We start from the raw sequence: 25,711 nt of genomic DNA, 5'->3' as shown, positions 1-25,711 counted from the left end.
AGCTGCAGGGTGCCTGGTACATGGGGCCATGCTGTGATGCTGCTGCCACCAGGTAGGGGAAGAGCAAGCAGGGTGTGCCTAGCTCAGCACCTGGGGGGATGGCAGGTAGTAGCACTCAGGGCTGAAGCTATGTGGTGAGTACCATGCAGAACAGAGCACGGAGGGATTGTGGCAGCAGCAGCTCCATCCTGGATGTGAGCTCTGCCAAGCAGAGGGACCCAGGCTGCTGGAGGGAGGGGCGGGGGGTAGGGAAGGGGCTTGAGTGTGTGTTTGCGCTAGCCTGGGGCAGGGCAGAGCTGAGCCGAGCATGCAGCTGGGCAGTGCCCGGATTCACCCCTGGCCTCTGCAGTGGCACGTATGGCATGGGCTCACCCCAGCAGCACCTGGACAAGGGCACCAAGAAGCCAGGTGGCTCAATGCTGGAGGCTGAGCCAAACCAAACACCAAGCTCCTTCATGGGCTCTAAGGCAGATGGACACAAGGCCTCCCTGGGCAGTGAGGAGGAGCTGGCCAAGCCTGCTGCCACTGCACAGTACTTGCTGGATGGCCTCATCCCCAAGTGCTACTATCTACCATCCCCTGGGCCACCGGGTGCTGAGCTGGGTATGCCCTGCTCACTCTTCGCCTGCTCAGAGCCAACACCTGGTACAGCATGGCCCTGTGTACCAGGTGCCCAGCGCACAGCACTATCCCTGTGGCTCTCTGCTGCACCCAGGTATCTTCCCTGCTGCCACCACCATCTGTCCACCTGCCAGCCGGCCAGTTTGGCATTGCAGGTGGTGCCTACCAGTACAGTCATGGCAGACCCCCTGGTGGCCAGTGCCAGCAGCGGGTTGGGTGCCCTCGGCATGGCTAGCTCAGCCATGGAGCTCCATGCCCAGATCTTCCTCTGCAACTGGCCACTCTGGCTCAAGTTCCATCAGCACCAGACCAAGATGATCACCACCAAGCAGGGCAGGTAGGATCCCCTTCCCTGCCCTCCAGCCTGGGGTCCCTGTACTCAATGGGGCTCACATCCAGGGTGGAGCTGCCACCACTGCCGCGATCCCTCAGTGCTCTTCTCTGTGAGTGTCCCCACCTGCGCTTAAGGCCAGTTTTGCTCTCCCTCTCCCCTCCCTCTCGCTGATTTGGCCTGTGTTCCTGGGCTGCCCCAAATGAAACCCCTGCCCTGGAGTCTGGGAAGGCATAGTGGGATCACCCCCTGACTGGGAGGGGGGTTCTGGGAGTGCCAGGGGGTGCTGAGCCACAACCAGGGAGTAAAAGCTGGGTAGACCCCTGGCTGGGGTCTTGTGAAAGTGGGAGAAGGGAGGCAGGTGAGTTTAATCCCACTCTCTCACCACCCTCCACCTGAGGCACTGCCTGGGCTGCCAATTGGCCATACCCCCCACGGCTTGGGGACAAGCCTGGCAAGGGCTGCTTCCCCCTCCAGGCATGCCCTGCCTGGAGTCCCTGCAGGCCAGGGTGGGGGTTATAACCCCTCCCCAATTATATTCAGCCTGCTGGGGCCTGGCTGCACTTCCCCTTCCAGCCACTGCCAAAGGGAAGAGAGGACTCACTCTAGTGCCCACCAGCTTCTAGCCTGCCACTAGAGGCACATGGCTGTATTTCCAGAATCAAAAGTGAATGTTTATTCACTTGCTTGTAAATTCAATCTACACAGTTTAGACTAACCTGCAAAGATTGAATCAATTCAGGCTTGGGCTTTTTGAATGTCTGTACTTAGCCACAGAGGCACTGGCAGGAATCCCTGCATGCCTCTCAATTGCCAGTGTCCAGAGGTTGTCAGGGACATCCCTTATTGACTGTCCAGCCCCAAAAGTGGAGCTACAATAATGCCTTACTAATAGGAAAGAAGAAAAGAGCAAGATTTTTCTTTAAAGGAAGTTGGACATCTCCCTACATTTTAAAATCTTTCCCTAACTTCAGATAGAAAGGAAAACCAGAATTTGTATCACCTGCTATAACCATCTTATCCCATGTTTTAGTATTCTTATATGCCATATTCTGTGTCAGAGCCTGCTGATTTTTACTACACTCAGGTAAATTATCCTCTCCCAGAAGTTTGAAGTGGTGCCAACTGTTTGGCAGACGCTTCTAACCAGATTTGGAGCTTAACAGTGTAAGCCTTAAAAGGAAAAATAGAAATATAATTTCAAAATGTTAGGCACAATAAGCAGTTGTATTCATTATTTGGATACAACTAGACAGCAGGATTTGGCTCAAAACTTTTAAAGGACCATTATCAACTTTTAAGTGACTAATTTTTTTTAAATTAAAATATATTTTGAATGTAATGCCCTTGAGCCCACCTCACATCTTATGTAGTTCTACAAATCCTTTTAAAAAACATATTTCTTTAAATATTTTTTTTTTCTTTTTGGACAAAAGATCCACACAAACAACAAAAAAATAGGCCTGCATTGGCCATATAGTACAAATAGCTTCATACAAAATATTGCCCAATGTACAAAATGTAGATAAACCTAAAGATTTATTTTTCCTAACTTCTTTGAGATTTTGTAATAGTGATACATCCACCAGAAAAATGCATTTTAAGTTAATGCAAATGGCTTAGTAGAAATATGTTGCTTTTTACATAACAAATTTGCATGATTATTTTTACATGTTTATAAAGTGTATTGTTCCTAAAGTCTAGAAAATGAATGCAAAGTACATGAACACCAAACCACTATATTCATGTAGGCTATTTTATCATATGGTATCCTAAAATCTTTTGTAGAATATTTGTGAGAGAACTGGAAAATTACATAGAATACCCTGAGCTGGTAGGAAGATGTTTTCTGGAAAGGGTATGTATCAAAAATATACTGTAACAGAATGTTTTTTGTTAAGTGTCCATAGTGTCTTACTATGTAATGGCAACTGCTTGAATTAGGTGGAATTATAGCTAGCACTCTGATTACAAAAGATGTGGGACATCTTTTGTCAACAGTTGTCTGCAGTTCCCTTTCCTTTAGTTAGAGTACCAAAGGAATCCAAAAGGAAGACATTTTAATTAACTTATTTGCAACTGTCTGGGGAAAAATAATTTGTTTGCTGAATTATCTTTGTTTTATCTGTGTACTGAAAAAGAAAGTGTTTTACGAATGTCTCCATTACAATCACTGATGGTATGTACAACCATTCTATTTAAATCAAAATGCCCAGTCATGCAGTTGTTCACAGGGCTTAAATTGCTTTAAAAAAAAAAAAAAAAAGGGGGGGGGGGGGGCAGACCTGAGCTAGTTGACCTCGGGAGGGTGAATTAACTTTAGATCAATAAAAGGTTAACCCAATCTAGCAAATGCCTGTAGATGGCAGGGTGTTCACAGCATAGCCCTGAAGCTGGGAGAGTCCAGGCACTCGCCCTAGGCATGTGGGTGAGCTTCTGTGCCTTCTCCCCACTGCAATCCTGACCTGGCTATATTTAGCCCCTCCAACTAGTGCCACTGAACCCAGAATCCCCCCACCTGTTCCCCCCCAGACCAGCCAGCCCTTCCTCCCAATCCAAGTTACTTACCTTGGGCTGCTTGTGCTGCTTCCAGCAGCAGCCAACACCTGCAAGTAATGCTTCAAATTTAGGTTTAGGCAGCTTCAAGTTAACTGCCTAAACCAATGCAGCAAATGCTTGTACATACCCTTAGATATGTCCTCAGTTACATCAAATGAATATGCTTGGGTGACTTCAGTCATGTTTTGTAAACTTTTTTTTTTAAATGCTTTAAGGTGCTCATCTCAACATAATCTTGTCAAAACCTCCAGTCATTGTAATAAACTAATACTTTTGTTTAGACTATTTAAATTGCCATTCACTGTTTGAATGGATAAACATGGATTGCTGGATGAAATCAAAAGCAATTCATTGTGGCCCTTTTATGTCACTTGTCATTCCCAAATGTCATGGAATTCAGCATTAATTACCACCGACAGGCACAAGTCCATTGTTGTTAGAATGCCTGTACCTAGGCCAAGATTAAAATTGATCCATTGTCTTCTCTCACCAGTTATACTTCATCAGGCATATCAAGTTTTTGAATACTTTATTTTATGTAAATGAGGACAAATCCCCTTTTTAAAATATAAGCAAAATACTGCAATTGAGAAGTCAAAACAAAATGACGAGTTAGCTGCTCTACTTACTAAACTCACGTTGAAGACTTGAAATGCTCAGTGAAGTGTCATCTGTAAACATTTTCAAGGCTGTAGAGCAATTAATACTGAAATTATTGCAATTATAAATGTGAAATGAAGCAGATTGCTCCCAAATGAGTGGATTGGCCTCCATAAGTATTAATTTATTCTTTAAAAAATAATGCCCAGCCTTTATAATATACAACAATATACAAGTAATACTTGTATAAAAACTGACTTATTCCCAATGTTAAAGCTTAATTTTTTTAGTTGCTTGCAGGAAGGAAACTGAGCTATGTCAACAGGGAAAATGGGAAGGGTGGCCAAGGAAGGCAAAATTGTAGTCAAGGTGTAGAACTGACAACTACTGCACAAATGATTGTAAACTTTATTTAGCATAAGATTCTTGAGTATGCCCCATCATGTTCACAACCCATGTTTTGTGACCCGTGATGAATCTCTAGCGTGTATATGTGTGATGTTTTTATTTAGCAGGTGAAATTTGCCACCATGAACACCAGCATAAAACTTGGGCAGCATTTGATTTTAGTCCTTCGGCTGTAAGGGGTTAGTAAAAGTTTGTCATGGACAAGTCATCAATGGCTCTTAGACCTGAACGCAGCTGCAGGCATTAGCATCTGTCACCAAAAGAGCATCCAGCTATTTTATTTCCAGTTTTATGATTTGTGATTGACTATTATGCTGTATAGATTTTTTTTTCCATTTTACTGATTAGAAGACTTGTAAATGTGAAATATACATGTTTATAAGATGTTTTACTGTTGCATTGAAATAAGAATTATGGGGGGGGCAGTTATTCTATCAATACTACAATGCAATGTGCAAATAAACAAGAATATCCATTAAGTGGTTAGGAGGGATATAGATCAGCTTCTGAGTATGAAGTACCCATCCTCTGATCTTTGTGAGACAGAGGATATTTTATACCCATAAGCTTGTCTATATCATTTCTAACTATACAGTTGGTTCAATCAAAGATATCTCACATACATCTTTGCCTCTTGCTTTTTTCCTGGACCATCAAGGCAACATCACCCCAACCCGACTATTACAATGACAACATTTTTGAACAATCAAACTTTGACAGTAAAACTTCAGAAAATCTTCATCCTGATTTTCTTATAGTTTTAAATGCAGGCTTTAAAAATTTGTCAGATTTTTAACTAAGATTTCACTCACTTGAATTAACAAGCCTTTTTTCTCACCAAATTCAGATGGAAGATTTCCAGATTTATGAAAAATATTGTCAAAATAAGCCCCGATCTGAAAGTTTGTGGAGGCAGTTTTCAGACTCAGTATTTTTTCAGGTATGCCTGTTTTACAAAAATAAATATTTTAAGGAAATAAACTGACATATTTTTGTGAGCTTGGTAGCTGAAAGGTTTCTAATTAAGTATTAATTACATGCTACTTTCATCATAGGAATGTCAGAGGAAACTTGATCACAAGCTGAGTTTGGATTCATACTTACTGAAGCCTGTTCAAAGAATAACCAAATATCAGTTACTGCTAAAGGTATGGGTTGCAGAATGAGATGTTGGTTGTAGCCGTGTTGGTCTAAGAATGTAGGCAAACAAGATTCTTTGGGTGAATCTGATATCTTTTATTAAACCAACTAAAATAGTTGGAAAATGTCATCTTTGCAAGCTTTTGGGTACAAACACCCTTCTTCAGGCAGAGGGGGCGTTCCCTCTGCCCAAAGAAGGATGTTTGTACACAAAAGCTTGCAAAGAAGAATTTTTCCAAATATTTTAGTTGCTTTAATGAAAGAGATCAGATTCACCCAAAGAATCTTGTCTGTCTGGGTTGCAGAATGATATTAATGTGTGCTTATTGATGCAGTTCTTTAAAAAAAAAAAAAAATTATATCGCATTTTAAATTGTAAATCACATGTCCCATGCTACCTGAATTAAGCCCCTAAAATGCCAGAAGTAAGGATACATACAGACTTACAACTCCAGGGAGAGCTTATCTTGCCAGCACCTTTTCAGTTCTCTTGTCTTACTTCTTAAAGCTACAAATAAACTGATGTTGCTTTATATAATACCTGTTTAACAATTCTTTTGCCTTTATGCTTTTTCTGTGTAGAGTGAGAGAAGAGGACTAGGAAAACAGCTGCCAGGAAAACTTCCTGGGAAGGAGTACCAGATGTTAGTACTGTGTGTTAGCTGACAATCATAATCATTTCAGGCACCTGCAAGCATGAATGTAGTTAGCAAATGTCACTGTAGGTAATCAAGCCAATGCTACTTTAGCTCTCCAAGATGGGTGAGGGCTCCAGGAACTATTTTGCCTGAATGAAATGCTTTTTAGCTAACTGCACTGTATGTGTTTAGAAAGATGCATGCCTTTTTTTAAGCTACAATATAAATGTGCAAAAGATGTAATAGATCTGATTAATAGGTCACCTCTAGGTCTTGCCTCTTGCATAATTTCTGGACCGTCATGGCTGCTACAACACTAACACTATCAAAGTTTAAAAAAAAAAAAAAAAAAAAAAAGCCTGAAAGTACAGCACTTATAAAAATAGCCAAAGAGCATTGAATAAATAGCTGAATATATTACTCCACGTTAGCAGATATTCAAACTGTATTTTCCTTGCATATAACTTATTTGTTCTAAGAACTGCTTAACACACAGAAATTGAATTTAAGAATTCTTTTTTTTTTAAATGTATAGTTCAAGTATTTAAAAGTTGCTGTGAATCAAGTATACCTGTGATGCACTGCATTAACATTAATGGGGTTACAGCAATTGAATGAATAGAATTGGATGAATATTCCCATTATCTTAAAATAATTAAAAGAGAAAACAGCATCTAGTGGTTTTGTATCTCTCCAGAAATGTCCTTTAGTTTCTGCAATCCAATCTGCATGGGTGAGTGCCAGTTTCCATGTGATCTCCTTCTGAAGTCAGTGGGATGTCATGTGAGTTCAGAAGTATGCTGGTACAGATCAGATTGCAGGATCAGGGCTATCCAATTGAGAAAATCATCTTAATTTAGAATATAAACTTTTGAGGAAGGAATGTAGTCTTACGTATTTGGATGGTACTCCGTACGATAGGTACCTCTAACATAAGCTTTCTCTCCATCTCTGGGGCCTTAAATGTTTCTGTAATTCAAACAATGAAAAGTAACATAACAAGGAAGCAAAAAGAAAAAATTGCAAAAATTCATACAACTTTCTTTCACTGTTGTGATAATATATATTAGCAGGATTAAACCTGTAAGTAGAGCCTGGCTGAAATAGCAGGCCCAGCTTAATAATATTGTGACCCGATTTATGGTGGGGGCCATCATTTTCATGCCCAGATTGTGGCACCCCCCTCAACCTCCTGGTTGGCTGAGGGGGCAGGTTTAGAGCCAGGTTTAATTGCAGCAGCAGAGGCTTTTCCCTGGACTTGGAAACTGATGGCTCCCTCGGGCAGAAGGCTCTGGCATTGGGTAGAGGAGGGGCTGTTTGTTCCTCCAGGTGAGAAAACTGGGCCAGGGGGTGGGGTTGGGGGTGCCTGGTGGCTGCCTTGGCAGACACCCCTGGCATCAGGTAGGGGAGGGCCATCTGCCAAGGCAGCCCCCAGGTGTACCCAACCCCTCCACACCCCACATTTTCCACCCAGAGGAGCAAAATGCCCCTCCCCTACCCATGCCCAAGCTCTCTCCTCCCCCTGTACCTTTTGTGATCCTCTTTCTACCCCCTCACCCCCAGCTTCTGGGCTGCTAGGCTTTTGCTGCTGAATGGGGAATGCTTTCCCTAGCCTGCAGCAGCCACTTTGTTGCAAAAAATGCCACAATATGGCCAGTTGCTGAGGAACTTGCTGTAACAACCCATAGTGGCCATATCATGGCATTTCATTGCAAATGACATTTTTCGTGAAAATCATTTTAATTTCATAATTTTCACCTGAAAAATGAAATGGCAACTTATACCAGGCCCTAGTTATAAACTTAATTTCCTGGTGCTTATACACTTTAACTTACTAATGTTTATACTGTACGTTCTTTATGGGAGTGGATTGAAGCCAGTCATTAGAACAAGAGGAGTAGGACGTGAAGTCTTCCAAAGGTATAGCTCTGTAAGTGAGTTACTGTTAGGTAGGGTACAGCACATCATTCTCTATTTTGAGGTAACTGCCAATAAACTTGATCTTACCCCCAAGGAAAATGCAAGGTAGTTTTACCCCCAGAGTGAAAGTAGGGCAAGCTCCCTTGTATTTACTTCAGGGTGAGAGCTTGCACGTGGGCAGATATAGTAGAGTAGCTAATATGCCATAAATTCATATTCTAGCTTACCTCGGAGGAACTTGCTCAGGGAACCATAACCCCAAGTCCCTACTGTATACTTAATCTGCCATTCCATATGGCTTTTTAGAAATTTTTTTCCTGTGGTCTTTTCAAAACTGGCAAGATGGCATTTGTAACTGAAAGCTTCCCAGGTGACCAGACAGATTTTGCTGTTTCCAAAACTGAGCGTCCCATTATGTGTTTACCACAGGAAATGCTGAAATACAGTAAAAACTGCGAAGGTGCTGAAGATCTGCAGGAGGCGTTAACCTCTATACTAGGTATTCTCAAAGCAGTCAATGACTCCATGCACCAGATTGCCATTACTGGCTATGATGTAAGCAGTAGGTTTTTTATTATTTCTAATGCTTTGTTATTTAATAGTTACAGGGTTGTTTTTTTTAAAGGGGGGATATGGGATATAATGATGTGAATGACATTTTACAACATTTTCATTTTAACATACTTGAACTGTGCGCCCTAGTAAGATTAAAGGGAAAACTCATGTCTTATATTTTTCACAAAGCCATATTGGTAAATACTGAAGAGTAAGAGGTCCTCTTTGTAGATCCTGATTTTTTTTTTTTTCCTCCCCCCCTCTCCCCTAAGCTGCACAGTAAACCAGCAGTTCCTTTATTCCACAATTTAAATCACGAACAGGAAAATAAGCATTTTTAAAAGCAGTGCTCCATTGAGTCTATTGCAATACCCTGTATGTTTTCATTGTAGCTGAACCATTGAAATAAAGGTTTAGATGAAAAGTGTGGTGTGTTTTCTGGATAACCTCGAGTCCACATTGTTTTCTAATCTAATTCTCTTCAGTGTTTGTTGTCATACTTGCATATGAGATATTACATGTGTTTTTGTTAATGTGAAAGTAGGTACAATTTGGCAGTTTGTTTTTATTAAGAAGGATTAATGTAATGTTTTAAATAAGAAGCAATGCTGCTGTCCCAGACTGATTCTGTCTTATTACTATTACTGTGGACCAGGGGTAGGCAACCCCTGGCATGATTGTCAGAGAGTGGCACCCAAAGGCATTTTGCTTGGCATGTGCACCTCAGAGCAGACAGCAGGGAAGGGACCAGGGCTGTGATGCCACAACAAGGATTAGGCCCTTCATGGTACCCCTGCCATCAGCCCCTGGCGCACCAACATCTTACAAGTCGAGGTTGCAGGTGTCTTTAGCACTCTGCCCAAAAACGTTGCCAACCCTTGCTTTGGACCATCTTACATACTGTAGCTTTGTGTAAAGTCTTGTCACTTGCACAATTAATGAACCAAATAAATTGTGTATAAGGGTACGTTTTGAACTTGATTTTTTTCATTACCTATTTTTTTCTAATACCATTTTAAATAGAAATTCTTTGTTAAAGATATTTATACTGGAGGTTTCTGTTTCCCAGGAGAATTACTCCAAATATTTCTGGGCACACCTTCCCTTTTCTAGTCTGTCTATACAACTACCTGCTTCTTCTTAATTGCCACTCTTGTTCCTTATTAACACCATAGGACAGCAGGTGTGTGAGTGGCTTCATGGGCAATGCAGCAGGTATGCTCTGTAAGTAACCATTAATAAAAAAAAATTAAAAAACAGTGACCCCCCCCCCCCCCTTTGGCAGTGCTACACAGTCAAATCCACCAATGTGAAAGGTTGCTTGGAAAAACAGCACTTCTTGAAAAGGCAAAGCTTTGCATTAGAATTGTAGTGTTCAGGTTGTTTGTGTCTCTTTAGAGTCTAAATCACTACCCTTTATTGGTTTTTTGTTTTAGGGAAACCTCAATGAACTGGGTAAGCTGTTAATGCAGGGATCTTTCAGTGTATGGACCGATCACAAAAAGGGCCACTCAAAGGTGAAGGATTTGGCACGATTCAAGCCAATGCAACGACACCTGTTCCTCCATGAGAAGGCAGTGTTGTTCTGCAAAAAGCGAGAAGAAAATGGAGAGGGATATGAAAAGGCACCTTCTTACAGTTATAAACATTCCTTGAATGTAAGCTATATTTAACAATCTCAGAACAAACCAAATAAAACAATACTAACATTAAGTTATCAATAATACAGTAAATTACTTTCACCCACTGATGACAGGTTATGACTATAACTTCACTTGCAGTCTCATATGGCCCATATGTATATTACTAGCAAATTGCCTGTCAAGAATGACAGGGAGTGGGGAGGGGATGGAGTGCTGTGTACCACCACCCTGTGCCGCTGCCACATCCCAGGAATGGGGGGGGGAAAGCTTGCCTGCACTGCCACCGCTTCACATCCAGCCAAGTGCCAACCCCCACCCCCTCGCTCCACATCCGGCCCCTTCAATTCAAGGGAATTGAAAACAAAACAGAGAACATAATCGTGCCATTGCACAAATCCCTGGTGCACCCGCATCTTGAATTCTGTATGCATTTCTGGTACCCACATCTCAAAAAGGATGCAATGGAACTAGAAATGGTACAGAGAAGAGCAACTAAAGTGATCTGGGGCATGGAACAGTTGCCATACCAGGAGATACTGAAAAAGTTCTAGGACCCTTCAGTTTGGAAAGGAGAAGGTTGAGGGGGGAATACAACAGAGGTCTATAAAATCATGAAAGGTATGAACCAAGTGAATAGGAAATAGTTGTTCACCAAGTCCCTGAATGCTAAAACTAGGGGAAACCCATTCTTATTACTAGGTGACAAGTTTAAAATTAACAAGAGAAAGTACTTTTTTATGCAATGCACACTTAACTTGTGGAATTCATTGCCACAGGAATTGGTAGAGGCAGATAGCATGACCAGGTTCAAAAAAGGGACTAGATAAATCCATGAGTGATAGATCTATTAATGGCTATTGAATAAAATGATTGGAGATGTTCCTTTTGGCATCTCTAAACCAAAAATGGTGAATGCCTGAGAAAATGCCCATGGTCAGATGGGTCACTAACTGGATGGAGGGATGTGGGCAATGGGGTTCCCCAGGGCTCAGTCCTCGGGCCTGCACTATTCAACATCTTCATCAGTGACTTGGGCGAGGGGGTAGAAAGCACACTGTTCAAATTTGCAGATGACACTAAGATGTGGGGTGAAGTGGGTCCGCTAGCAGGAAGGAACAGGCTGCAAGCGGATCTAGACAGGTTACAGGGGTGGGCCGATAAGAACAGGATGGGGTTCAACACTGACAAGTGCAGGGTAATGCACCTGGGGAGGAAGAACCAGCAGCATATCTACAGGCTGGGGAACTCCCTTCTTGCCAGTGTCGAGACAGAAAAGGATCTTGGAGTCGTCATTGATGCCACAATGAACATGGGCCGACAAAGTGGGGACGCAGTCAGGAACGCCAACCACACCTTGTCGTGCATCCACAGATGCATCTCAAGCAGGTCCAAGGAGGTGATCCTCCCCCTTTATGCGGTATTGGTCAGGCCGCAGCTGGAGTACTGCGTCCAGTTCTGGGTGCCGCACTTCAGGAAGGATGTGGCCAATATGGAGAGTGTCCAAAGGAGGGTCACCCGCATGATCAGGGGTCAGCAGTGCAGGCCTTACGAGGAGAGGCTGAGCAACCTGAACCTGTTCAGCCTCCAAAAGAGAAGGCTGAGGGGATCTAGTGACAGTCTACAAACTAGTTAAGAGGGACCAGCAGACATTGGGAGAGTCCCTGTTCCCCCAAGCAATCCTGGGAGTTGCAAGAAACAATGGACACAAGCTAGCGGAGGGTAGTTTCAGGCTAGACATTAGGAGGCGCTATTTCACTGTCAGGGCAGCTAGGACCTGGAACCAACTTCCAAAAGAAGTGGAGCTGGCTCCTACCCTGGGGGTCTTTAAAAAAAAAAAAAAAAAAAAGGCTGAACGAACATCTGGCCGGGGTCATTTGACCCCAGTACTCTTTCCTGCCATGGCAGGGGGTCGGACTAGATGATCTCCTCAGGTCCCTTCCAACCCTACCCACTATGAAATATTGAATAGGGAATAGGTTAGTCTAGATGGATCAGATTCAATGCACTTCCTCAATAGTATCCATCCCTGCACAGTTGGGGACGGGATACTGGATCAGACAGACAATTGGTCTCACCCAGTGTGGTACTTATGGTAATTTGACTTAATCTTCAGCTCCCACTGTTTCCTTAATATGTTAACTTCAGTTCATTCCATTTTTCAGATGACAGCTGTTGGCATAACAGAAAATGTTAAGGGTGATGCAAAGAAATTTGAAATCTGGTATAATGCCAGGGAAGAAGTTTACATCATACAGGTAATGGTGCTTTACTATATTTTTAGAATAAAGTAACTGAGTTTCAGATTTATTCTATGTAGTGCTAAATCTGAATTCTTGACACAGTCTTCTTACAGGGTTTGTCCGTGCTGCAGATGGCAGTCTAGTGCAGATACCTGAGACAAAGGGTAAATTAATCTGCCCTGAGCTCCAGGTTGCCACAGCTAGACTGCTACTGATACCCAAGTTAGCTCATTTGAGTATTTCTGTAGACTGCAGTGCAGTGTAATATAGCAATGCCCTTTATTATGTGTTGAAGTGATAGCATTCTTGATGTTGTTATAAAACCAAGCAATCTTTGACGTGCATAAGTCACCGAACATAGTCTAAAAGGGGTTAGGAGTTGTAGGACTCTGCCTCAGTTATGAGACAGTAATGCTTTTCTTATGGCAGGTCAGAATCTAAGAGTGGCCAGAGTCTGTATGCAGCACCAGGAGAGCCAAACTGACCACAAAAAAAAAAAAAAAAAAAAATCTGGGGAAGTGTGTTCCCTGTTTGGACAGAGACCTCAGACCCTCAGAACTGTGCAAACTGTTACTTAGTTGAAGTCCACAGAGCTATGACAGCTTACCCACTGAGTGTAGTAAGAGTCACACAGCTGAAAGCTGTTTTTTCTTTCCTAAAATACACTTCCTATATTAGAGAAGTGGAGAATCTTCCTCTGATAAGATATCAAGAGTAAACTCATGACTTTTTCTACTTGATAAAGCATTTTGAGATGCAGTAGTATGAAACCCATTACACAGTTGCAACCCAGTAGTTTTGTGACCTGGCACCAGTGACGTTGACTGAAAAATGGAGTAAACCCTGTGCAAGAACTGATAGGTATTAGGGCTGTGTGAATCTTCGAGTGTTGATTCGATTTGGAGGAGATTCGGCCTGATTCAGTGCCCGAATCTCTGAATCCGAATCAAATCAGGGGACCAATAAAAAGGTCCGAATCAATTTTGAAGCTCTCCATATCTTCGGAAGAGGCTCAGAGAGCTTCGGTGATTTGGGCAGTCCTCAACCGCTGCAGCAGAGAGCTAGAGCCAGACTTGGAGCTGATAAGTGGGCAGTGGGGGGGAACCATGGCAGACCTTTGCCAGACCCATCCCCTGCCTGCTCCCCGAGTCCCCCAACATGGTTGCCCTGCCTGCCCCAGCTACTGGCACTTTAAAAATAAGCCCCCACTCACCGGGTGCTGCTGGGCGGGGGCATGATCCATGCTGCCCCCCCATCACTGTCCCATGCTGCATCAGTGGCTCTGCACAATCCCCCATGGCTGCCCCCTCCACCCCAGCTCCGGCCCTTTAAGGAAAAAAAATGAACAAAAAAAAAAAAACCCCTAGACTCACCAGCTCCTGCAGCGGCCTCAGGGTTTTGGGGGGCTCATGGAAGAGCCCCCTATGTGGCACAGGGCAACAGGGATCACCCCCCGCTGGGCAGGAACTGGTGAGTGCAGAGTTTGGGTTTTTTTGGTTTTTTCCTTAAAGGGCCAGAGCTGGGGTGGGCAGGGCAGCCATGGGGGTGGGGCTGGGACAGTGGTGGGGAGTCAGGGGGGCTCATGCAGAGCACCCCATGCAGCATGGAGCAGTGGGATGTAGCTAGGATCACCCCCTGCCCAGCAGCACCTGGTGAGTCAGGGCTTTTTTTTCAAAGTGTCAGAAGCTGGGGCGGGCCGGGCAGCCATTGCGGGGCTGGGAGAGTGGGCGGGGGATGGGTCTGCATGATTTGGAGAGTCAGCAGCAGCTGATTCGGCTGAATCAATTTGGGACAGTGATTCAAATCACCAAATCGAATCGCTGTCCCCCGAATCTGAAGCGAATACTAGCCGCTTCGCACAGGCTAATATGCATCTTTAACGTAGCAAATCTGTGACTATAACAAGCACTGCTCAGGCATGTAAAGTTGCATAGATGACTGGTAGGGAGGGCATGGGGGGGCATGTGCCCCCCACCCCCGACGGGCATCCCCACCGCCAGCAGCTTCTGCGGGTGTCCACCAGCCCCATCCCCACCGCCGATGCTGCTGGCTTCTGTGAGTGCCCCCCCAGACTCAGGAGGCACTAGTCATCCATGTAAAGTTGTGTGCATGTCTTCAGGATCTTTAAGATGAAAAAAATGATATTGCAGCACTTTGGAAATGTTTTGCCATAACAGAGCTCAAGTTAATTTTCTCATAGCTAACAAATTATTTTGTGACTGACAGTGCTGTCGTGTCCTCAGCCTAGCATAATGTTTAATAGTGAACTCATGTTTACCCAAGACTTGAAGTAAAGTTGCTTTTGTTCCTCCTTCAGGGCTGTTCCTTGGTTGTTTTTGTTCATAGCAAGTAGGTGACAAGCATTTCATACTTGGTTACTGACTTTTGATTTTCTGTGATAGGCACCCACTCTTGAAATTAAAGCTACCTGGGTAAAGGAAATTAGAAAAGTGCTAACTAGTCAACTTCAGGCATACAGAGGTAAAACATTTATCTCTTTCCTTTTCCCATATATGCAGTGCAACTTTGTACTGGAAGCCTCTCCCTATCTACCCACTCTATATCAGTATTTTTTAAATCAAAAGCTCTGAACAAATCATGTTGAAAGATCATTTTGTTCCTCTTTGCAGAAGCTAGTCAGCACAGAACATTAGAACAGACGCACAGTTTACCTCTTCCTGCTCCATCTTGTACAAGGTGGGTAAATACATTACCAAAACAACTTGGTAGGCTAATAGGGCATAATACATCAAGGTTACTACTAAGATTTCACTTCTCAGCCTCTTGAAGGCTCAGATCAAGTGGAGTACTTCTGTCCACGTGCTGCCTCTCTCCTTTTTTTCTCCTTCTTTGCCCCCCTCCTTTATAGTCACAGACAGTAGATTCAGACTACTTTGTGCCAAATTTTATAGCCATAGTATCCTTTTATAAAGCAACCTGCCCCTGCCTTGCTTTCTCTTGCATAATATTACAGGTGTGGCTATTTCATTAAACTGCCAAGAATATTAAAAGGTAGTATTCCTGTTGCCACTTCATATGCTGTCCTAGTGCATACATGCATTAGGGCTTGCCAAATATCATCCCATATCTATGTACCTCAACTCAAATGGGACTACCTCTGAACATCAGCTATTGAGGGAAGCTCATAGAAGGGTAGGCCTGATTTTTATTTATGCTTCCACCAGAATAAGTCCATAGCCTTATGGTCTATATTTGTTCTCCAGCACTTAAGTGCAGGTTTGTTAGTCCAAGGGAGATTTCCCCTCTGACCCCAAGACAAATATTCATCAGCCCCATTCAGACTTCAACCCAGACCTACATAACACTTACTGACTTAATTTTTTCCAATGAATAGTCCTTCAAGGAATCAGACAAGAAACCTCAAAAAACTAGGAGAGAGGAAAACTTATCCTACAAGTCCAGAAGGTTATATAATGCCAAAGTATCCTGAGAAAGGCAAAGGTGAGTTGCATACAGTTTGGTTATCCCTGGGCAAACCAAAGATTACTGAGTGCAATAAAGGGTGGTCAGGGAAAATGGGAGGTAAAAGCATATTACTTCCTGTCACAAGACCTGCACCCATAGCAGACTAACTTCCCACATTTGATTTCCACTACCCCCTTCCCTCCCCCCATGAATGTTTTCTTCAGGTGGGCAACTGTCTTGATATTTCTTGTTCTGAAGGGTCCCTGTTTGACTTCTCCTATCTGACTTCTAGGCCACTATTCAAAGTGAAGGCCTGCACAGTGGTCATATGCTGTTGTGCGTGTTCCCTATGTAATATATCCTTTCAATTTCTATTTCATTCTCAAAGTGCTGGTTCCCTGACACTGCTGTGGGTGACTTTTTTTTTTCTTTTTTTGCCTTGACCTTTTCACGTGCATCTCCCCTTTCCCTCTTTCCATCTTTCTTTCATAGATGATACAGTTACTAGTCCTACCTCAGAATACTCTGCACTGTCAAAAAAGGGCTTTACTAACCTCAAAAGTCAGAAAGGTAAACTTTTTAACTAGTTAGATTCAGTTTCCTATTCAATGTTGTAATTGGTTTGTTGATTTGTGTGTGAGATGTAACATGTATATGTTTTTGGTTTTTTTTTTATCTGGGTCTATAAATATACAGTGATATCTTGTTACTTTCCTAAAATCTTAAGTTGGTTTCTACCATCATAGGCCCCAGGGAAGGGACTTGGAGATGAGCAGTAAATGGTACAGAGCATCTCTAAACTCCTTTGCCTGTTGGAGGAGGGAATTGTAGGGTGTAGTGTCCTCCAGGATAGCAGAGTCATTGGAATAGTGAGGAAGAGTGCCAGATGAAGTGCCTATTCCCAGTCTGGAGTCCCTAAAAAGAGTTCAAGCTGCCCAATTCCAGTGGGAACTCTTAAGGGACCGCAAATATCTCACTGACCTCCTGTCATAAGTAGTTAGCCATGTTAGTCTGAAGTCGGGCAAAAGTCACGGTGCAGTGATACCTTAGAGTAGTGGTTCTCAAGCCGGGTGCTGTAGCACCCCAGAGTGCTGCAAACCCCTTTCAGGGATGCTGCAGTATGGGCACTGCTGCTGTGGCAGCAAGGTGAGACTGCCACACGTTTCCAAGTGCAACCAGATCAGAAAGGGCTGTGGCATGGGTGTACACTCCTGCCTTGAATTAAGATTATCTGATGAGCCTAAGCAGGCAGGAGATCCGGGTCCTGCTCCAGTCCATCCTGTTCTGCCCCACTCCCCCCACCATGCTCCTCCTGAAGAGGTGCCCAAGGCAGGTGGACCTGTCCCAGGGAGTGTTTGGGGTGGGGTTGAACTGGGAAGGCATGCTGGGCAGTTCCACCTCGCTGAAGTGGCTGCAGCAGTGCCATCACCTCAGCTGAGAAGCACTAAGTTAAGATGAGACAGCCCAACAGTGGTTCTCAACTGGGGTGAAGCCTATGTAAAAAAGTGATGGAGCAGTGCGCTGAATCAAAGAAGACATCCTGGCTTAGAAACTAATTGGTTCAGATAGATGTATGCTTTGGTAGGTGAGTGGTGCACCCTGCTTCAGCTAGTCTGCCATGTGAAAGAATATTTAATAATCATAAACCAAGATTCTGTTAACAAAGCTTCTGTATTAACTTGCTGTTAATCACATGTGTAAAACAAAACTGCAAGGCAGAGCTTCTGTTAATATTATCTTTAAAGGAAGTGTGAATTCTTTTCTCTACAAGGAAATAAGATTTTTTTTTTCCAAAGGAGTTTTTAAAATTTTATTCCGAAACAGGAGCTGTTGTGACAGATACTTTCTCCTGCCCACTGCCTTATAAATGCTTCTGTAGTCCTTGCTTTGACTGATTCCTGCATTTCATTGCACCCTCTTAAAATATTTCTTTAAAAACTGGTTACCTTTGAGTTCTTCCTGGAGAGACTGTAGAGTAGTATATCTAAATAGATATGAGGTAGGCACTAATGTTCCATGCTTGCCTTGACAGAAACTTCAACTCCTGCTAAAAGCCAGACATTGCCAATGATCCTTCTAACAGGACCAGGTATTGCTATAGAGCTAGCTTTGCCAGATTAAAACTATTTTCATATAACGGCTATGTACAGATGGTCAGTTTCTACTGGAAGAATTGCTGTTCTCCTGGTAGAAATCATAATTAGGCAGATGTTCAAATTTTTTTCTCCCAGAGCAAAACTGGCTGCTCTGGGAGAAAAATAATCCAGGAACAACAAAAGGTGAAATTGTTCTTGGGGGAGTTTCTGCTAGGAAACTGAATGTCTGCACCTTTTTTCCCAGCCTACCTCCTCCTGGAGACCTCTTGTTTGCACAACCAAGACGTTTGCATGGGGATAGCTGGTCCTTCCCCTTCCCATAGATCAGGAAGGGAAGGGAGGAGCAGCCACCAGCTGTTCCATGTCTGCTTCTCACACTGGAAACTGGTGTGAAAAGCAGGCAGACCAGCAGGGCAAAGCTTCTCTTTCCTTGGCTCCCAGGCACCAGGATCTGGAAGCAGTGCTGATCCCTTCCAGCTTCCTCTTGCTCCTAAGGGACAGTCAGGATCATGAGGGGCTCTCCCTGGGGTAGCAGTGTGAGGTGTCCTGTTCCCTATCTTTCCCTCATCTCCCAAGTCTGCTTCTCTCACCAGCATCCCATATGTGTAGAGTGAACATGGGTTTGCCCCACTGCTCTGCCCCCTTGCCCCCTCCCCGCCTCCTCCTTGCACCAGGAGCAGAGTGCAGGGAGCAGCACTGCGAACCCGCTGCCTGATTCTCACACTGGAGTCCCAAAGTGAGAAGTTGGTTGTGGGGGTAGGATTTGCCCCCTGCTCTCTCTGATCTGCTCCCTGAGACAAAGTAGCAATGGTTCTGGTTGAAAGCTACTTTGGGAGGGGAGGAGCAGCCACCAGCATGGCTCCCTGCCTCTTCCCCAAGCTGGGTACTGGCCAGCTGGGAGCTTCCCTCCCCTTCCCCACCCTGGGATCACCCTGGTGTTGGGAAGGAATGGGGAGCAGGAGACAGAGGGGGCAGCTGCAAATTGAATGTATGTACTGCTCCCTCTGATGGAAGGATATTTTTCAGTGGCAATTTCTCAGAAATTTCCACAAGTAGAAATGAAGGTCTGTTTGTGGCCAGTGTACCCAACATGTAAATTAAGTGTATTCTGGGTTTTTTGTAGTTCCTTGAGGAAATTTTGCATATAATTGTATCTGCACATGTAAAAATGTCCTTGCCAGTTTATTGCAAACTGGTTTAAACTAAATAATGCATCTTTTAGTAACTGACAAACAGCAACAAAAATAAATCGCAGTGATCAGAAACTCATTCACTATATTCCAGCGTAAACTCAAAGATATTTAGCATGCACCCCACCTATTCACTGTTTTCCACTCCTCTTCCCAATTCTTCAATATCTCTTCTGTGTGTGTTTTGTTGTTTTTTTTACCTATTGATCCTACTGCAGTTTCACCTACCAGCCCTGACAAAAAAGCTAAGCGGCATGAAGTAAAGAGTGATCCAACTCCTGTTGGTTTAAGAGGTAGAGTGATATCACTTTTTCTACTCCACAATAAGCCAGTCATCCCTCATGTTTTCATGTCAAAGGGGTGTTAGTGCATATAATAATACTGTGTGCACCACAATATTGACATCAGCTGGGTTTTCTAAGTTGTTCACTCTGTTGCTGTGGATTTTTGGTTTTGACAAAAAAGCTTTTGCAACTGTGTACCTCATAATCAAATAAAGTAACATACCATTCATTTCAAGAGTACTGTTACTCTATCAAAGAAACAAGGGACTGCCCATTTCAATGTGTATATAATGGAGTCTGGTCATTCTGTGTAAGGGAAGAAGCAGGTTATCCCAGATATCTGCAGAGCTAGATCCCTTGTCATCTTTGTTTGACTTCTTCCACACACAGCGCTCATTGTATAAAGGCGGTATACTCTTATAAAAGCCGTCCAGTAATGTCATGCTTCCATTAGAGTGGGAATTATGTTGCTGAGGATCATGAAGGTGGAACTTGCATTACTTTTTTCTATCTTTTTATTATGTTTTAAATATTTATTTTCCAGTCTTTTATCTCTGAGCACTTCCATTTTTAATTCTCCTCCCGGGTGCTAGGAGACAACTTTTTAGTGCTTGCTTTGAAGAAATCCCAGCCCGTGTTCTTGGACCTTGTGTAGTTTTTCCCTTTACCCCAACTAAGCCAAACAACCCTAGTCTATGCAGAAACATTTCATCAGGAGAGGTCCCATTCTGTTTGTAAAGTGCTGCACACATACATACTCAAAGCCTGTAGTCAGTTGGGTGCTCTACTGTACCAAGTGGTTTCTGCTGCCACTCAATAACCCACTGAGGTGTGTAAAAATACTCCAGGGCTATCAAATGGCTGCTGTGTTTCTAGTAAGAAGTTGGCAGCTTTCCAGAATGCACTTTGAGCTGTAGCAGAATGGAGTGCCACACAATGTCAGTACTGTTAGGTGTGCAAAAATGATTCACATAGTGTCAGAAATAAATCCGAGCGGGGTTCCTCTGAGCTGCAACAAGTCTCCCACCAGATCATTGTTGTTATGGTGGACTTGTGAAAAGTTGGGTACAGTATAGTTTATGATGGGGTTCAAACCAAGCTCCCAACATCCTTGCTGCCAGTATTTTGTGGGCAGGTAGGAACTGGCTTCTCTGGCTTATTACTTTTCTGAAGCTCTGGCAATCATAAAGCTGCCAGGATTTTTGATCATTTCACTACATGCCTGCAAAGTTTTAATAGTAGTGAAGCTCTCCAGAATCATAGAAAATTAGGGTAGGAAGGGACCTCACTCAGGGAGTCATCTAGTCCAGCCCCCTACTCAAAGCAGGACCATTCCCATCTAGATTATTCCAGCCAGGGCTTTGTCAAGATGGGTCTTAAAAATCTCTAAGGATGGAAATTCCACCACCTCTCTAGGTAACCTGTTCCAGTGCTTCACCACCTGCCTAGTGAGAGTTTTTCCTAATACCCAACCTAAGCCTCCCTTGCTGCAAATTGAAACCATTGCTCCTTGTTTTGTCATCTGTCACTACTGAGAAGAAGTCTAACTCAGTCCTCTTTCGAAACCCTCCTTCAGGTAGTTGAAGGCTGCTATCAAATCCCCTCTGGCTTCTCTTCTCCAAACTAAATAAATCCAGTTTCCTCAGCCTCTCTTCAGATGTGTCCCAGCCTCCGCAACATTTTCATTGCTCTCTGCTGGACTCTTTCCAAGTTGTCCACTTCCTTTCTGTAGTGGGGGGCCCAGAACTGGGCATGGTACTCCAGTGGCCTCCCCAGTGCAGAATAGAGAAGAATAATTACTTCCTTCAATCTGCTGGCAACACTTCTACTAATGCAACCCAGTATGCTGTTAGCCTTCTTGACTGACTTGAATCTGCTGAATTTATATTCATCTTATTGTCCACTGTAACCCCCCAGGTCCTTTTCTACAGAGCTGCTGCTGACTGCTTAGCCAGTCAGTCCCCAGCCTGTAGCAGTGCACTGGATTCTTCCATCCCAAGTGCAGGACTTTGCATTTGTCCTTGTTGAACCTCATGAGATTTCTTTTGGCCCAGTCCTCCAATTTGTCTAGGTCTCTCTGAATTCTAGTCCTACCCTCCAGCATAGATACTATTCCCATGCCACCCCCCCCTCCCCCTCCCAGCTTCATGTCATCTGAAAATTTACTGAGTGTGCACTCCATCCCCAGGTTATTGATGACAATATTGAACAAAATCAGCCCCAGGAGCAACCCTTGGGGCACTCCACTTGATACTGACTGCCAATTAGACATCGAGCCATTGATTACTAACCTTTGAGCCCAATAGTCCAGACAGTTTTCTATCTGTCTTACAGTCCATTCATCTAACCCATAATTCCTTAGTTTGTTGGCAAGAATGCTGTGGGAGACTGTATCAAAAGCCTTGCTAAAGTCAAGGTATATCACGTCTACTGCTCTCCCAGCATCCACCAATTCTATCCTCCTGCTATCCAGCATCCACTGATGCAATCTCCTATCCTCCCCAGAACCCCTGCCACTGATAGCCTAAGAGAGCTTTTCTATTTTAAAACACCTATTTTCACTGTTTTTCTCTCTCTCATTCATTTCCTCTCCCCCACCAAATTTCCAGCAGGATAAATGGACTTTGAAGGATATTTGGGGGGAAAGGGCAGAAGGGGCAGGGGGGGCAGCTCAGGTGGGGAGGAAAAGGAGGTTCCCTAACTGTACTCAGCAGTATGTTTTGTCAATTCTAATTTAGTTAAATCCTTTCTGAAAGTAATAGAAAGTTACTTAATGGAAATTGTTTTACCTGTTTGTGTTTGCTTCCCTCCACCTTTTTTTTTTTTTTTTAAATCTGCCCTGTATAAATGAAGACTCGCTTAAACTTTTTATAAAAATTCAGTGCCAGTTTTTATAAACAGCTACAACACTGTAATTTGTGTTATGATCATGTCTGGCAACCCCAACTGAATTTGTGGCCTTATTGTGCTGTAAGAGAGGTTCTGTGAAACAATGCATAAATAATGTTAAAAAGATGAGACAGAGTGACTTGCCTACACTACAGCAACTCTGCTGTTATAGGTGGATCAGCAGAGCTTAGATACCTCCACTTTGAGACACCAACATTTGTTGGGCTATTTCTACTAGTGAAGCTGCAGCACCTCCCCAAATAACATAAGTTATGCTGATGCGTAGCTTACCTGCACCCAGTACAGGGTTTATTCTGGTGCAGCTATGTCAGCCAGGAGGTGTTATCCCCTCATGTGCCTAGGCAACGTAACTATGCCTGCAAAAACTGATAGGGAAGACCTGGCCAATGGCTGAGAGAATGAGATGAAATACATATATATATTGGCTAAAATGAAACACACATGAAATGTAGCCTGAACTTAATTACTCAGTTCTTTCACAGATGCAAGGTCAGTATTATTGGACAGGGCCAAATGGCTCAGTACTTCTAATCTTATACCGGTCACACTACGCAGGCAAGGTAATGTGTTCATCCTGGGTCAAATGAACCTGTTTGGTGTGCTGTGCAGTAGTTTCTTAGCAATTGTTTTGGCTTTTCCCTGATGGTACCAAAACTTATTTTTTTTCCCCTCAAATGTATTTTCCTTATCAGTCTCATAGGAAACAGTGTCCTAGGCAGCCAGTGAAAAGCATAAATGCTAGTTTCCTTTTCAATCTAGCTGAGTTTTACCATGCATTTATGTAGAGTTGGCTCTGTGAATGCCCTTCCTTTTTAATTCTTTTCACTGGCTCCTAATGATGTAACTTTGTCCTCAACAGAAGTGTGCCCATTAATAATGGACTGCACAATACATGCTCTGTTCTTGGGGTGCTCTGTTCAACAGCTTTAATAGCAACCAATTCTGTAATAGTTATCCATATATAATGTGGTTGGATGAAGTGCTGAAGTCCTGAAACTCCCATTGACTTCAGCAGGAGTGGAAAGTGCTTTACAGTTTGAAAAACCAGGCCACTGGTGTCACTTCTCATGTTCTAATTGACCAGTTAGCTGGTTAGGTAGTGTCATACCTATGTGGGTAGTGTCATACCTATGTGCTAGTTCCCAGCAGCACACAGCTTGAAAATTATTCCTATCTCCACCTCCTCCAAGTAAAAGAACTTCTGTACACTGGATTATACATGTACCTTGGCCCAGAAATTATATACATTTTCCCACTTAATACTTCCCTCCCAATTTATTCACTAAAATGGGTGGGAGCTTTTCTTGTTTCTGGGACATTTTCACAAAGTTGGTAACTGTCAACACCTTTTTATTTACCAAGGTTGGACTAAAGCATCTCATTCACTTGATGCTTCTGAAGAAAATGATGGCTGGTCTAGCGCTGAAGACCCGCTTAATTCATCAGATGCAGAAGAAGAAGTTGTAGGAGGGGGAGAAGAGATGAAGCTGGTAACCAGAAACATTTTCTTACCAGTTCATTTTAATTTACTAATCAGTATGATGCTGGAAGTAGTGAATGCATGGGAATTGTTATTTCAGCCTTTGTGGTGGGGGGATTGGTCCCAGACTTGGTTTTAATTCAAGCAAAATGTCCAGTGATTTCAATGGGAAGCTTGCCTGACTTAAAATACTAATGCAAGGCTTAACCTTTTAAAAGGATCTCTAAAGACTTTTAGACTACTTACAAAAGGACTTTTTAAATGAAAGTCATGTAGCAAGTAAGTGTCTTTTTTTTTTTTTACTGCCTCAGTAATGAAAAATAGTGCGGTAGAGAGCATATGAAAATTCACGACTTGCTCATATTGTTCACTTTTAACTTCTGCATCTTTTAAAATGTCACTTTTCTTTGAGAACCTTTAACTGGAGAAGGATTTTTTTTAATCAAGTCTTATGCTGGAAAGATTTCTCAGGAAGTATTCAAAATGTATGAGATTTCATGTATTGACTTCACATGCCAGTAAATTGCGAAATGTAAACCTATGCCCCTCTGCCCCTTGCTGTTCCTCAAAGTAAATATTCATCTTGGCAACTTTTTGGTTTATAGAGAGGAGAGGGAGAGAATGCCCCTCAGGTACCCAACAAAATAAAGTAATCTATTTTAACTGTTAGTTTATTGTTTTTACTCTCCCTTTGTGCATTTAGACTCCTGGTAAATACACTGTTGTGACTGACTACGACAAAGGAATCTCTGAAAGTTTTACAGTAAAAAGTGGTGATGCTGTTCAGCTGATCCATGAAGGGGAAGATGGACTTTGGTATGAAACTGGAAATTTGTGTTTAACTATCTGGAAATGCATGCAGAGCTTCAACAATACTTTTTGCCTATGCATAGATTTGCATATATGTGTATATACATATGTATAACTAGGGGTGGGTGAGAGGTACCAGAATCCTTCACCACCCCCTCAGAGTCTGTGCGTCAGCAACATGCCTATGCTGGGAATGCCAAAATGGTTCCTGGCTGCTGCTACTTGAAGAGCAGCAGCAGGGGTGAGCAGAGCACCCACAGTGGCAGCAGTTCAGCCAGGGCTATTTACTAGTTCCTGGAATGGGTAAGACTGTTGTGTCCTGTTCCCCCCCCCTCCCCCCCCCCCCCCCAGTCCTCCCTCCCTGCTCTCAGAGTCCACATATAATGCCTGACCTGTGAACCTGGTAGAGCTCTTACAGAAGGAGGGTAAAATATTCTATTCTCTCTTCCCCCCCTCCATACTCTCAGACCCCATCCTTTCTCCAAACCTATGGCCCCCAGCTCTCAGAACCCATGTGCCAACACCCGCTCCTGCAGGTTTCCCCCACAGGCACCCAACTGCTTGTTACACCACTGTACATATACACATATATTTGTGTGTGTGTGTGTGGAGTGTAAATCTTCTAAAACAGCTCAATAAAATGTTTTGACAGTGTGTTTTTGTTTTTTCAGGTATGTAAAGAATCTGACTAGTGGTAGGGAAGGTTGGGTCCCAGCCAACAATCTGTTGATGCTCATAGGCAACTCAAAATCTGCACAGTCTCTAAGCAGCTCTGGTAAGACATTTGTAGTAAATGTACCAGCAATCCATTTTGCTGAAGACTTGTTAACAATTACCTCTTATTGATTATACCACTGTTA

General features: G+C 43.3%; 1 protein-coding gene across 8 annotated transcripts in view; it reads left to right on the top strand.

Moving 5' to 3' along the window:
* Positions 1–25,711, top strand: part of MCF2L (MCF.2 cell line derived transforming sequence like) — a 178,591-nt gene that overhangs the window by 150,572 nt on the left and 2,308 nt on the right. For 5 of the 8 annotated variants that reach the window (XM_059721059.1, XM_059721058.1, XM_059721060.1 and 2 more), the window contains 14 exons: positions 2,741–2,810; positions 5,367–5,459; positions 5,575–5,667; positions 8,647–8,772; positions 10,209–10,430; positions 12,578–12,670; positions 15,058–15,136; positions 15,286–15,352; positions 16,011–16,117; positions 16,574–16,651; positions 19,586–19,660; positions 23,924–24,051; positions 24,745–24,857; positions 25,523–25,626. In XM_059721059.1, coding sequence (XP_059577042.1) covers positions 2,741–2,810; positions 5,367–5,459; positions 5,575–5,667; positions 8,647–8,772; positions 10,209–10,430; positions 12,578–12,670; positions 15,058–15,136; positions 15,286–15,352; positions 16,011–16,117; positions 16,574–16,651; positions 19,586–19,660; positions 23,924–24,051; positions 24,745–24,857; positions 25,523–25,626 — 1,448 coding nt within the window. Of the gene's footprint in view, positions 1–2,740; positions 2,811–5,366; positions 5,460–5,574; positions 5,668–8,646; positions 8,773–10,208; positions 10,431–12,577; positions 12,671–15,057; positions 15,137–15,285; positions 15,353–16,010; positions 16,118–16,573; positions 16,652–18,113; positions 18,171–19,585; positions 19,661–23,923; positions 24,052–24,744; positions 24,858–25,522; positions 25,627–25,711 lie in introns of all 8 variants that reach the window. The other 3 variants (XM_014600419.3, XM_019484966.2, XM_014600421.3) reach the window with 3 other exon arrangements.

The sequence above is a fragment of the Alligator mississippiensis genome, chromosome 1, assembly GCF_030867095.1.
Source record: "Alligator mississippiensis isolate rAllMis1 chromosome 1, rAllMis1, whole genome shotgun sequence".
Taxonomy (NCBI): Eukaryota; Metazoa; Chordata; order Crocodylia; family Alligatoridae; genus Alligator; species Alligator mississippiensis.
The sequence above is the reverse complement of the archived record's forward strand: the minus strand, read 5'-3'. Positions and strand labels throughout refer to the sequence as shown.